The sequence below is a fragment of the Palaemon carinicauda genome, chromosome 1 (assembly GCF_036898095.1).
Source record: "Palaemon carinicauda isolate YSFRI2023 chromosome 1, ASM3689809v2, whole genome shotgun sequence".
Classification (NCBI taxonomy): domain Eukaryota; kingdom Metazoa; phylum Arthropoda; class Malacostraca; order Decapoda; family Palaemonidae; genus Palaemon; species Palaemon carinicauda.
Genome location: NC_090725.1, coordinates 44,083,455 through 44,097,611, shown reverse-complemented (window position 1 = coordinate 44,097,611; position 14,157 = coordinate 44,083,455). Strand labels below are relative to the sequence as shown.

The 14,157-nt window shown below is 39.2% G+C and overlaps 1 protein-coding gene across 1 annotated transcript; it reads right to left on the bottom strand.

Annotated features, from left to right (window-relative positions):
• Positions 1–5,457: 5,457 nt before the first annotated feature.
• On the bottom strand, positions 5,458–13,994 carry LOC137641519 (uncharacterized). Its single transcript, XM_068374189.1, has 8 exons — positions 13,329–13,994; positions 9,738–10,899; positions 9,319–9,397; positions 8,939–9,022; positions 8,526–8,617; positions 8,012–8,231; positions 7,185–7,274; positions 5,458–6,810 (listed from the first exon to the last, which is right to left on the bottom strand). Exons 1-8 carry the CDS (start codon positions 13,992–13,994, stop codon positions 6,354–6,356), a joined length of 2,850 nt encoding a protein of 949 aa, XP_068230290.1. The 3' UTR covers positions 5,458–6,353.
• Between the last annotated feature and the right edge of the window lie 163 nt (positions 13,995–14,157).

Sequence of the window (14,157 nt, the reverse complement as noted above, 5' to 3'; positions counted from 1 at the left end):
AGCCCAGCACCAACTCTCAAGAATCCAGCCCAGCACCAATCCTCAAGGATCCAGCCCAGCACCAATCCTCAAGGATCCAGCCTAGCACCAATCCTTCAAGGATCCAGCCCAGCATCAATCCTCAAGGATCCAGCCCAGCATCAATCCTCAAGGATCCAGCCCAGCACCAATCCTCAAGGATCCACCCAGCACCATTCCTCAAGAATCCAGCCCAGCACCAATCTCAAGGATCCAGCACAGCATCAATCCTCAAGGATCCAGCCCAGCACCATTCCTCAAGAATCCAGCCCAGCACCAATCCTCAAGGATCCAGCCAAGCACCAATCCTCAAGGATCCAGCCCAGCACCATTCCTCAAGAATCCAGCCCAGCACCAATCCTCAAGGATCCAGCCCAGCATCAATCCTCAAGGATCCAGCCCAGCACCATTCATCAAGAATCCAGCCCAGCACCAATCCTCAAGGATCCAGCCCATCATCAATCCTCAAGGATCCAGCCCAGCACCATTCCTCAAGAATCCAGCCCAGCACCAATCCTCAAGGATCCAGCCAAGCACCAATCCTCAAGGATCCAGCCCAGCACCATTCCTCAAGAATCCAGCCCAGCACCAATCCTCAAGGATCCAGCCCAGCATCAATCCTCAAGAATCCAGCCCAGCACCATTCCTCAAGAATCCAGCCCAGCACCAATCCTCAATGATCCAGCCCAGCATCAATCCTCAAGGATCCAGCCCAGCACCATTCCTCAAGAATCCAGCCCAGCACCAATCTTCAAGGATCCAGCCCAGCACCAATCCTCAAGGATCCCGCCAAGCACAAATCCTCGAGGATACAGCCCAGCACCATTCCTCATGGATCCAGTCTAGCACCAATCCTAAAGGATCCAGCCCAATACCAATCCTCAAGAATCCAGCCCAGCACCGATCCTCAAGGATCCAGCCCAGCACCAATCCTTATTGATCCAGCCCAGCACCAATCCTCAAGAATCCAGCCCAGCACCAATCCTCAAGGATCCAGTCCAGCACCATTCCTCAAGAATCCAGCCCAGCACCAATCCTCAAGGATCCAGCCCAGCACCATTCCTCAAGGATCCAGCCCAGCACCATTCCTCAAGAATCCAGCCCAGCACCAATCCTCAAGGATCCAGCCCAGCATCAATCCTCAAGGATCCAGCCCAGCACCATTCCTCAAGAATCCAGCCCAGCACCAATCCTCAAGGATCTAGCCAAGCACCAATCCTCAAGGATCCCGCCAAGCACAAATCCTCGAGGATACAGCCCAGCACCATTCCTCATGGATCCAGTCTAGCACCAATCCTAAAGGATCCAGCCCAATACCAATCTTCAAGAATCCAGCCCAGCACCGATCTTCAAGGATCCAGCCCAGCACCAATCCTTATTGATCCAGCCCAGCACCAATCCTCAAGAATCCAGCCCAGCACCAATCCTCAAGGATCCAGCCCAGCACCATTCCTCAAGAATCCAGCCCAGCACCAATCCTCAAGGATCCAGCCAAGCACCAATCCTCAAGGATCCAGCCCAGCACCATTCCTTAAGAATCCAGCCCAGCACCAATCCTCAAGGATCCAGCCAAGCACCAATCCTCAAGGATCCAGCCCAGCACCATTCCTTAAGAATCCAGCCCAGCACCAATCCTCAAGGATCCAGCCCAGCATCAATCCTCAAGGATCCAGCCCAGCACCATTCCTCATGGATCCAGTCTAGCACCAATCCTCAAGGATCCAGCCCAATACCAATCCTCAAGAATCCAGCCCAGCACCGATCCTCAAGGATCCAGCCCAGCACCAATCCTTATTGATCCAGCCCAGCACCAATCCTCAAGAATCCAGCCCAGCACCAATCCTCAAGGATCCAGTCCAGCACCATTCCTCAAGAATCCAGCCCAGCACCAATCCTCAAGGATCCAGCCCAGCATCAATCCTCAAGGATCCAGCCCAGCACTATTCCTCAAGAATCCAGCCCAGCACCAATCCTCAAGGATCCAGCCCAGCATCAATCCTCAAGGATCCAGCCCAGCACCATTCCTCAAGAATCCAGCCCAGCACCAATCCTCAAGGATCCAGCCAAGCACCAATCCTCAAGGATCCCGCCAAGCACAAATCCTCGAGGATACAGCCCAGCACCATTCCTCATGGATCCAGTCTAGCACCAATCCTAAAGGATCCAGCCCAATACCAATCCTCAAGAATCCAGCCCAGCACCGATCCTCAAGGATCCAGCCCAGCACCAATCCTTATTGATCCAGCCCAGCACCAATCCTCAAGAATCCAGCCCAGCACCAATCCTCAAGGATCCAGCCCAGCACCATTCCTCAAGAATCCAGCCCAGCACCAATCCTCAAGGATCCAGCCAAGCACCAATCCTCAAGGATCCAGCCCAGCACCATTCCTCAAGATTCCAGCCCAGCATCAATCCTCAAGGATCCAGCCAAGCACCAATCCTCAAGGATCCAGCCCAGCACCATTCCTCAAGAATCCAGCCCAGCACCAATCCTCAAGGATCCAGCCCAGCATCAATCCTCAAGGATCCAGCCCAGCACCATTCCTCAAGAATCCAGCCCAGCACCAATCCTCAAGGATCCAGCCCAGCATCAATCCTCAAGGATCCAGCCCAGCACCATTCCTCAAGAATCCAGCCCAGCACCAATCCTCAAGGATCCAGCCAAGCACCAATCCTCAAGGATCCCGCCAAGCACAAATCCTCGAGGATACAGCCCAGCACCATTCCTCATGGATCCAGTCTAACACCAATCCTCAAGGATCCAGCCCAATACCAATCCTCAAGAATCCAGCCCAGCACCGATCCTCAAGGATCCAGCCCAGCACCAATCCTTATTGATCCAGCCCAGCACCAATCCTCAAGAATCCAGGCCAGCACCAATCCTCAAGGATCCAGTCCAGCACCAATCCTTATCGATCCAGCCCAGCACCATTCTTCAAGAATCCAGCCCAGCACCGATCCTCAAGGATCCAGCCCAGCACCAATCCTTATTGATCCAGCCCAGCACCAATCCTCAAGAATCCAGCCCAGCACCGATCCTCAAGGATCCAGCCCAGCACCAATCCTTATTGATCCAGCCCAGCACCAATCCTCAAGAATCCAGCCCAGCACCAATCCTCAAGGATCCAGTCCAGCACCAATCCTTATTGATCCAGCCCAGCACCAATCCTCAAGAATCCAGCCCAGCACCAATCCTCAAGGATCCAGTCCAGCACCAATCCTTATCGATCCAGCCCAGCACCATTCCTCAAGAATCCAGCCCAGCACCGATCCTCAAGGATCCAGCCCAGCACCAATCCTTATTGATCCAGCCCAGCACCAATCCTCAAGAATCCAGTCCAGCACCAATCCTCAAGGATCCAGTCCAGCACCAATCCTTATCGATCCAGCCCAGCACCATTCCTCAAGAATCCAGCCCAGCACCGATTCTCAAGTATCCAGCCCAGCACCAATCCTCAAAGATCCAGCCCAGCACCAATCCTCAAGGATCCAGCCCAGCACCATTCCTCAAGAATCCAGCCCAGCACCGATCCTCAAGTATCTAGCCCAGCACCAATCCTCAAAGATCCAGCCCAGCACCAATCCTCAAGGATCCAGTCCAGCACCAATCCTTATCGATCCAGCCCAGCACCATTCCTCAAGAATCCAGCCCAGCACCGATCCTCAAGTATCCAGCCCAGCACCAATCCTCAACGAGCCAGCCCAGCACCAACTCTCAAGAATCCAGCCCAGCACCGATCCTCAAGTATCCAGCCCAGCACCAATCCTCAAAGAGCCAGCCCAGCACCAACTCTCAAGAATCCAGCCCAGCACCAATCCTCAAGGATCCAGCCCAGCACCAATCCTCAAGAATCCAGTCCAGCACCGATCCTCAAGGATCCAGCCTAGCACCAATCCTTATTGATCCAGCCAAGCACCAATCCTCAAGGACCATCCCACCACCAATTCTCAAGAATCCAGTCAAGCACCAATCCTCAAGGATCCAGCCCAGCAAAAATCCTCATGGATCCAGCCCGACACCAATCCTCAAGGATCCAGCTATTCACGAATTCTCAAGGATCCAGCCCAGCACCAATCCTCCAGGATCCAGCCAAGCACCAATATTCATGGATCCAGCCCAGCACCAATCCTCAAGGATCCAGCCAAGCACCAATCCTCAAGGATCCAGCCCAGCACCAATCTTCATGGATCCAGCCCAGCACCAATCCTCAAGGATCCAGACCAGCACCAATCCACAATGCAGGTTCTTCAGGAACTTCAGGTGACCTTCACCTTCGAGCAGTGATGAGGAGAGAAAAAATGTCCTAGTGAGGTTCGTCACATTGATTTTGTATTTGGATTTCTCTTTTCCCCAAATATGCTGGCTGTAGAACTCTATCATAAAATGACCTTTTTGGAATTGAATATGAATCCAAAATTAATCTCCTGGATCATAACAAAGCATAAATTAAAACAATAACAATTAATCACATATACTTTTTGAGGATGACAATTGTATGAACAAGGATATCATATCAGGACTGAACCAGAAGGGAAGTTGATTTTCTTTACTCTAACTTATTTGTATTTATTTAAATTTATAATTATTAGTTTCATCACTGAAATTATTGGTCCCCTGTTCCATTCTATTCACTTTCCTTCAAAGTTTGGGAACTTATTTGTGTTTAAGTTTTCCTGACATTTTTAAAATTTATATTAAATCTAGTTTATTTTTTATCAATATCAATTGCGTATGCATTTGTATAAAATTGCTTGAATGCATAATGCAATAACTGAAATTATATAAATTATATATATTCTTCATGGCCTCGTTTGAGGGCACGAAAAACACATTTAACTTTATCTTAATATCTATCGAAGCTTCCAATGATGACAGTGGCTAAAGGGTTTTCATAAATGTGTATATTTACAATATAACAAAAACCTTACCAATTTCCAGGTTCCAGCGACGGAAGATGATTGCTGCACACCTTTTGTCGTTTGTTATAAGGGATTCATTAAAGATAATATTGTGCTTAGCATCAGTTGCATTCTTCCAGAAGTGGGTAGATAGGAACGTTTCATCTTATGGCAATTGCAGGTTATTTTAGGTACATGTTATGTTTTCCCATAATGTGATCGCCAAAAAGGTTTACGTGGATCTAAACTCTTCTTGTGAATAGCCTCTTCACAATTTGATCTCCAGAAAGGGATGTCTGGGAAATTCTAATGGACAGACTAACTGACACTACAGAAGTTGCATCAGAAAAGACAAAAGGTATTCTAATCTTATGCAGTCACAGTTGTTCGTCATATTTGAAAAATTAAGCTTCAGAATGGTGTAAGGAGTGAAGAGTTAAAAAAAAAAAAGACAAGAAACAAATTTATTCATATTCATATTCACAAAAAATTCCCAACATATAAAACATTTTGAAAGCGCCAAGGAAAGCGTAAATAAACAACTCCTACCTGACACCTTAGCATTAGGTAATAAATTAGAAAGCATAATCTACAACTATAGATTACTCATAATCTCCCGGTATTGATTCCCAAAAATTATAAACTCCACTTCACTTTACAAATATTGAATAACAAAATAATTTAGTAAAAACACTGAACGTAGTCCGCGTGATTTGATAAGCAAAAAAAGGTGTAAAATAATAGTAAAAAGTAATATCTGCAAAGCTTTTCCTTGTCAAGGATAAAAGTGTCAAAGTAATAGTTATCAAATGAACGAAATATCTTTTTCAGTTAAGCGTTGGATTCTACCGTGATACGAAAAGAGTCTGACATTTCATGGAAGGTGGAATTACCAGATAAGACATGTTGATTTACTGGCAAGAAATCCATAAGCCAAGCAATGCAATATAATACTCTGTCACTTTAGCGCCAAATGAAGTACTTTAAAAGTAATGTACACTTTAGTACAATATATTTAAGTGCAGGTAATAAGAAGTGGTGATACATTACAAAAATGTACTAGTAAATCATAATGCATAAATACATTATGGTCCAACCAATGTTGAAGGCCTTTGCCTTCAGATACACAAGACTATGTTTTGTACGTCTAAGAATTGAAGGAAAGAGAATACATTCATTGGCACTTCTAATAACAGACACTTTATAATATCTGAAATAAATTTCTACTCTACATTTTGTTTCCTTGAAAAAGTCCTCCCAGTCGTGAATTGTAAAATTTAATGTCACATATTTCAGGTAATACATAAAACTGCTCTTCATAAAATAATATGAGAAAAAGTTAACTTCAACTAAAGTCTACATTTTGTCTGAAACATATTTGAAGCCAAAGAAGAACCAGTTATATTCGGCTTTATCTTCATTTTGTTTAATATCTGTTAGAAAGACGAATCTTGAGTGACCTCCGGACTTTTGGAACTTCGAAGTGATGGACCGACCGGGGCCTGAACACTGTCTGATCCCGGAAGAGATGAATGAAAAAGGCCAATAACTCCATCATCAGGATTATCGAAGGACACAGAACTTTGGACATAGAAAGAAGAAGAAGAAGAGGGAGTGTTGGATGACCGGACTGAAGTGGTGATTGTTCTGAATACTGATGAGTTCGAGAACTGACTGCTGATACTTGAAGTAAGAGAACTCATTGGTGATATTGTACGATTTACGCTATTTTGCAGCCACTTCTTCATATTTGCTGGAAATTTGTTGGATTTTTCAAGCCATAGGAATAGCCAAAAAAACCTCTTCTTCAAATGCTTCCGTTTATTGCTGTTTGACAGAAGAATTATGAAGAGGAAGAAACCATGCAACGAATTGAGGGTCTCAGTTAAGGCCCTGGAAAGACAAGGAAGAGAAATTGAATTCCTTCGTGACTCATTACCACCTGAACGTAATTAATATAATGCACCAATGAAAAGCTAAGACGCAGAACACTAACTTCCTTTGAAAAACAGCAAGAAATCAAAGATTATAATTAACATATTAAACACAGCTACGTTTATAACATATTTATATCTACATGTTTTGATATCTGTTATGGTCTGGTGTGAAAAGCTTGCACGAATGACTAGATCGGAAATAAGTAGTCTACTAAAGTGTTATATTTTTCGGATTTTAATTATATTTATTATTGAATTATCACAAATTGTTATATCTACTGATGCTCAGTTTCTAATATTTCAAGAATGATAATTGAGTTCATAACTTACCGTAGTTCCGAAAGAGGTATTTTCCAAGACAATATTTCTGAACCCCAGCAGGTGGCCATAAGGATAAAGATTTTCAGCTTTTGGTTTAACCTTAAAAAGAAAATTAGAATATAATTATTTCTGGATTTATTTATGTTTGTGTAACAGCATATACAATATAATTATTTCTTACTAATTTATCATATTGCATTGCAAATAGCAGAGAAACATCAACCTGTCTTGGGTTACAGACATAATATTTCAGGTTATGTCAATACAAGTATTCATGCAATACATCTCAAGATTTTCTCAGCTTAAACCATTACTCCCAAATGTCTTTATAACCATTTACGACTATTTCTAAACACCAAGACTGAACACTGTAAACTAGAGTGTAATAAAGGGACAATTAAATATTCATTTATTTCTAAGAAATACATTGGCAATGAAATGAACCAAATTGAATAACAGTTTATATACAAACATAAATATGCGGCCCCGAGACTATAATAAGCTCCCTCGAAATATCTGAATAATTGAAGACGTTGAGGCTTTCAAGAGTAAACTGAAGACTTTCTTATTTCAACAGCCATACAACTGTGACGATTTAACAGTAAATGAACAATGCACGATATGAAACGTTAAATACTCTGAACGAACAAGGTAAAACGACAGTGGAGGTCCTGTAGAGAGTGGGGTTCCCCTGCTGTATGGGACCGGAAAAGCAGCCATCAAAGTAAGTAAGTAAAGTATCGAGTACTTCCTGACTAACAGGAACTCAGCAAACATAAGAAGTCCCCAACATGTGAAGATTTCAAGACCATTGAGTAGTTAACAATATGTCTTACTCGTGGACGTGGTCAGTGACCTGTCTCCAAGGAATACAAGAAGGATTGATGCGTTGCTCTCTGATGACCCCAGCTCCTAATTCCTTCAGGTCATTGGCGGTTTCCTCGTAGTTCCGGAGCATTATTTTGTAGTTGATGTAGGTTAGGACAAGAAACCCAGAGTTGAAGAGGAACAACACAGCGATGGGGCCATGTAAATAGATCAGGAGAGCGATGTCCTCTGAAAGAAAGTAGAGCTGATGACCTTATAGTGAATCCTTATAAAGACAAAAAAGGTCTTTATAGTTGACCGGTGATGTATCACCAGACTCAACAGTAGTGTGTTTAGGTATTGTTTTAATCAACGATTAACGAAATCTGAAAATAATCTCCTATTAATTATTGTGGAGAAACTAAATTCCTAGCTGGTAGTCTGAATTAACCTGTTTTTGAAAAGAAGCAAGCGAGAGATTAGATTACTGCTATTTATAAGGAAATTCTTTGAAGGAGATTTTTCAAGAAATCTTAGTCTCACCTCTGAACAAATTTTCCCAAATATCAATGCGGTCCGTAATGACACCACAAAAATCTATAAAGGTACATTTCTCCGTTAGAATGGTAGTCACACTGAAAAGGAAAAAAAAAACATAATAAAAATATCTTCATTTCAAAATATTACGTAAAACTATACAAAATTTACAATACCAATTGAAGAGAATACTAAAAGAACAAAGTCCGTAGATTAAAAGATTGTCATATCATGAAATTTGTGCTGTAACTCAACGGTACTTGAAATCATCTGTAATTTTGTTTTAAATTAATAGTCATGACAAATCAACTCCAAAGTCAACAAAGGCTTCAATGAAGACTTCAAATATAACTCCATTTTCTTTCGTTGTAAAAGGAAAATATTTTCTTATTCTAAACAGTTTGTCTTTACATTCTTACCATAATAAAGAGGGTATTCCCCAGCCATACATCATGTAGAATATATTTGGATAAGACTTGCACGGACGATAACTTTTCAGTCTCCTGGAAAGATATCAAGAGTTGATAGATGAATCATCAAATGGACGAATATAATCTAAAATCTTGGGTTCAGTACACTAAGAGAATTTCTTATCCTTTGATATCCTTTGGTATCCTTTAAGATTTCATATTAGTTCCCTGGACAGAGGAGTCTTTTTCTCATCCATATTTCCTTATCTTTCAACATAAAGACTCCAGATTCTATATATGGAATTTCATCTTTTTATTAAAGAAATGTATTTAACAAAATAATCAATTACGGAAATATCTCTCAAGATCCAATGCATATATTTTCTTACCTGATCTTCCTCCGAATCTCAAAGCACATCACATTCAGCCAGAAGAATGTTGCTAGGAATCCGAACAGATGAGCATAGACTGTAAAATGAAATATTATTTGCTATAATGCATTACACTTCACAATCTATATTACGGCTCAATAAAGATAATTTTTAGTGAATACTATTCACTGATCCCGACAAATGGCTAAAAAGTAATATGAAAGGAAAGTGAACATAGATAAAGTATCAGGAAATATAGTAAAAAAAAAATTCAAATTTCCAGTTATATTAAAGATCAATATATTCAAATATTAACAATATAAACTAAAAAAAAAAAATAGGGAAACATTTCTGCTCGGAATATATTTTGCAGAAAGGGAAAAAGTTAGAATCTATATTTGAATAAGAGTCTACATTACACTTGAACTAGATCTCACCTAAGTTAAAACAAACGCCATCAGGTAATGTGTCATGGAACACGTTAATAGAGAACTTAGTGGCGTAAGCAATGGAGAGGGCTATCACATGACAGAGTTGCTGCAGGCCTCCAATAGCAAGTAATCTAGGAACCAACAGATGATAAACGATGATAATCATCAGGAAGATGAGAGAGAGGACAAAACAAATGGGGAAGAGATAAGTTCGCACCTCTGACCAAAGGGAAGTTTTAGTCCGACATGCCAAGGCTCTTTGGTGTCGCTGTTCATTGTCTAGGAATGTATCCACACAGAAGTCAGTAGAAGTGAATTCTCTGTCTTTGAGAATCAGATTGCCTTTCGTGTCTACCCTAACCGTATCCACCACTCTGAATGCATATGTGCATAGTGGCCTTCCGATTACAATATTGTAATTAGTTAATTCCATGTCAGTAGAAGGAGTAAAAGTAGAATTGGGATCTGGAACACATATGTAGCTATTAAAGTCCATTGAATATCCAGATTTACAACATTTTCTAAGACATATCCTACTTGCACAAAGAGTTTCGTGTGTGTATTTTGGATCACTGGAACAAAAGCTTGTAAAGTAGTCAACAGAACCTTCAGAATTTTTTATTCCATCAACACAGTAGTCAGGACATTTAAGATATGCACGATTCCTTCGAGAGTAGCCTGGTGCGCATCCATATTCTACACCATCAGCTAATGAAATAAGATGTGATTGCATGTGGCCTAAAGGAATGGTTATCGGTGGTTCATATTCAGAGTCACATTTCCTTGGGCTTTCGTACTCCGTAATATTGTCCCAATCTATACTATCAGAAAAGGGTTTTGCAGAAATGGGAGGTTTAAGCACATCTGGAGTATTTGCAGCTTGGCATTTCCCCTCCTTCATTGCCTGTCCAGGAGGACAACACCTTGGAACAGAAGGTATGGGCACACAAGCCTTCATTGTCCAAGTCAGTTGATCATACTCATCCAAGTGGTGAAAAATGCAATAGTTATTGATGCGTTGTCCTTCTAGTTTTCCAGATTCTTTGAGAAGAACTACATCACCTCGATATCTTATATGAAATTGATTCTTTGTGAAATTAATATAACTGTGTTTAGAAATATCACAGTTTACATCTTGCACCGTCACATTGTAGAGCAACACATTTTCCTGAAAATGGACAAAAATAATTGTAACTACACTAAAAGTTGTCAAGAGGAAAATGTACAATATTAACATGTATCCACACATATCTTGATTATCTACTTTTCTAGTAGATCACTAACAAAGTGAAAGGATTAAGAAAAAGTTCACAAAACTTACTGTTTTACAGAAGAATAAGGAGGAACTGGTCATGTAAGAACAAGTACAAAGAGGAGAAATCAACTGCTTGAGCAGATGCTATTGAATGATTAAACAATGTAAAAATCATGACGACGACTCAGATAGTTTTACTGAAGGTTGAAGGTTAGTAGTAATAGTGAATTCTATCACCTCACTAGCTTCCCTATACACACACAACTATTCCTTAATACATAATCAATATTGTGTATATATATATATATATATATATATATATATATATATATATATATATATATATATATATATATATATATATATATATATTTATATATATTATATATATGTGTGTATTTGCAAATATATGTATATACAGTATACATATATATATATATATATATATATATATATATATATATATATATATATATATATATATATATATATATATATATATATATATATATATATATATATATATATATATATATATAAAATATATACAAAAATATGTATACCCTGTATAAGTGTGTGCACAAATATTTATATATTAATAAATATTTGCATAATTATATATATATATATATATATATATATATATATATATATATATATATATATATATATATATATATATATATATATATACATATATACATATATATATATATATATATATATATATATGTATATATATATATATATATATATATATATATATGTATATGTAATACACACACACACACACACACACATATATATATATATATATATATATATATATATATATATATATATATATATATATATATATATATATATATACACCGTATATACAATATATACATGAACATGTATATATAGGTGTGCAAAAATATTCATATTTCAATAAATATTTGCAAAATTATCTATCTATTTGTGAGAGAGAGAGAGAGAGAGAGAGAGAGAGAGAGAGAGAGAGAGAGAGAGAGAGAGAGAGAGAGAGAGAGAGAGAGAGAGAGAATAATGATAGTTGGTAATTTTTAATAATGATTTTTGTTTATTTCGTATATAATACGAATGTATTAGTTCTACATTTTTTTGCACTTTAATTGTTCAGTGGCCACTTTCCTCTTGGTAAGGGTTGAAGAGACTCTTTAGCTATGGTAAGCAGCTCTTCTAGGAGAAGGACACTCCAAAATCAAACCATTGTTATTTGGTCTAGGGTAGTGCCATTGCCTTTGTACCATGGTCTTCTTCTGTCTTGGGTTACAGTTCTCTTGCTTGAGGGTATAACCAGGCACACAATTCTATCTTATTTCTCTTCCTCTTGATTGAAATTTTTTTTTTTATAGTTTATATAGGAAATATTTATTTTAATGTTGTTACTGCTCATGAATTATTTTACTTTTCCTTGTTTACTTTTGTCACTGGGCTATTTTCCTCTTGGAGCCCCAGGGCTTATAGCATCGTGCTTTCCCGACATGGGTTGTAGCTTAGCAAGTAATAATAATAATAATAATAATAATAATAATAATAATAATAATAATAATAATATCATTAGCAAACATATATCGAAAGTGTGTGTGCAAATCCCCTAGAGGTTAAGATATCACTAACAAACATCAGTATGAATTCCACAAACCTCAATTACATTTTACATTATTTTGACTAAAATGTTGTTTTTTTTTTCAAAACTGAACCTTGCAAAGATTTCAAATATAATGGAAAATGATACTCTGTATCGGTTTCATACTTATTTTCAAGAATGTATGAAAATAATAAATGACTATTATTAGAATTTCGGTAATTACAAATCAATATTTTCCTACTTCTGATATTTTAATACTGAAGAAAAATAGATTTTGAACCACAAATATTACAAAAGGTATAAGACTTTTAACCTTACGATGAACTTCCTATGATTGGCAAGTGCTGGAAGAAAAAGACTTGAAAAAGAATTGAAAAAGACTTGAAAGGACTTAAAAAAAGAATTGAAAAGACTTTAAAAAGACTTGAAAAGACTTAAAAAAGACTTGGAAAATACTTGAAAAAGACTTTAAAGATGCCCTGGAAGGAGATTTCTACTAAAAAGGAATAGGCCAGCAGACGAGAAGAGCATTCGAGTCGTCTGGAATATAAACTAACTTTTCTCACAAACCTTCTTCAGAATATCCAAAAGAGAAAAATCCTAAGACTTCAGAGAAGAAACTTTAGTCAACAAGGGCTTATGTACACAACATAACTACATACAATTTGGAAATAAGTCAGATAAAACTTGTGATTCATACAGGAAGTTATTACAATCAGCTACTGACCTCTTTTGAGCAATACCCTCTATACTGGACTGGAAAGAGAATGGCACCATCGTAAACTTGGCACTTCCCATTCACATAAATTTCATTTCCTTTGCAGTAACACATCACAACGGATCCGGCCACTTGTGGTCTTCCAATATCCGGACACTTGGGAAAGGGATTTTCTGTACTTCCTTCAGGGGTCACTGAATTGGTAACATTTGGGAATTCTTTGGGAATATTATCAGGGGACACTGTCGTGTTCATTTCCGGGAACTCCCTAGTACTTGTTTCAGGGGAAACTGTGAAATTATCTTCTGTGAATCCAGTGGTAATTGTGGTACTGTCATCAGGTGTCACTTTGGTAATGTCATCAGGTGACACTTTGGTACTGTCATCAGGTGTTACAGTGGTAATGTCATCAGGTGACACTTTGGTTCTGTCATCAGGTGTCACTTTTTTACTGTCATCTAGTGACACTTTGGTACTGTCATCAGGTGACACTGTGGTACCGTCATCAGGTGCCACTGTGGTACTGTCATCAGGTGACACTTTGGTACTTTCATATAGTGCCACTGTGGTACTGTCATCGGGTGACACTTTGGTACTGTCATCAGGTGTCACTTTGGTACTGTCATCTGGTGACACTTTGGTACTGTCATCGGGTGACACTTTGGTACTGTCCATCGGGTGTCCACTGTGATACTGTCATCAGGTGCCACTGTGGTACTCTCATCAGGTGTCACTTTGGTACTGTCATCTGGTGACACTTTGGTACTGTCATCAAGTGACACTGTGGTACTTGTTTCAGGAGAATCATCTAATGGGAACACAGGGAAATTGCTTTGAG

Excerpts from the sequence above, each read along its gene's own strand:
- LOC137641519 (XM_068374189.1), bottom strand. The coding sequence starts at position 13,994 with ATGGACAGTACCAAAGTGTCACCCGATGACAGTACCAAAGTGTCACCA. Across the intron at positions 9,023-9,318 it reads GAGATTCGGAGGAAGATCAG|GAGACTGAAAAGTTATCGTC; the intron begins GTAAGAAAATAT and ends ATATCTTTCCAG. Across the intron at positions 8,618-8,938 it reads GGAATACCCTCTTTATTATG|TGTGACTACCATTCTAACGG; the intron begins GTAAGAATGTAA and ends TTTCCTTTTCAG.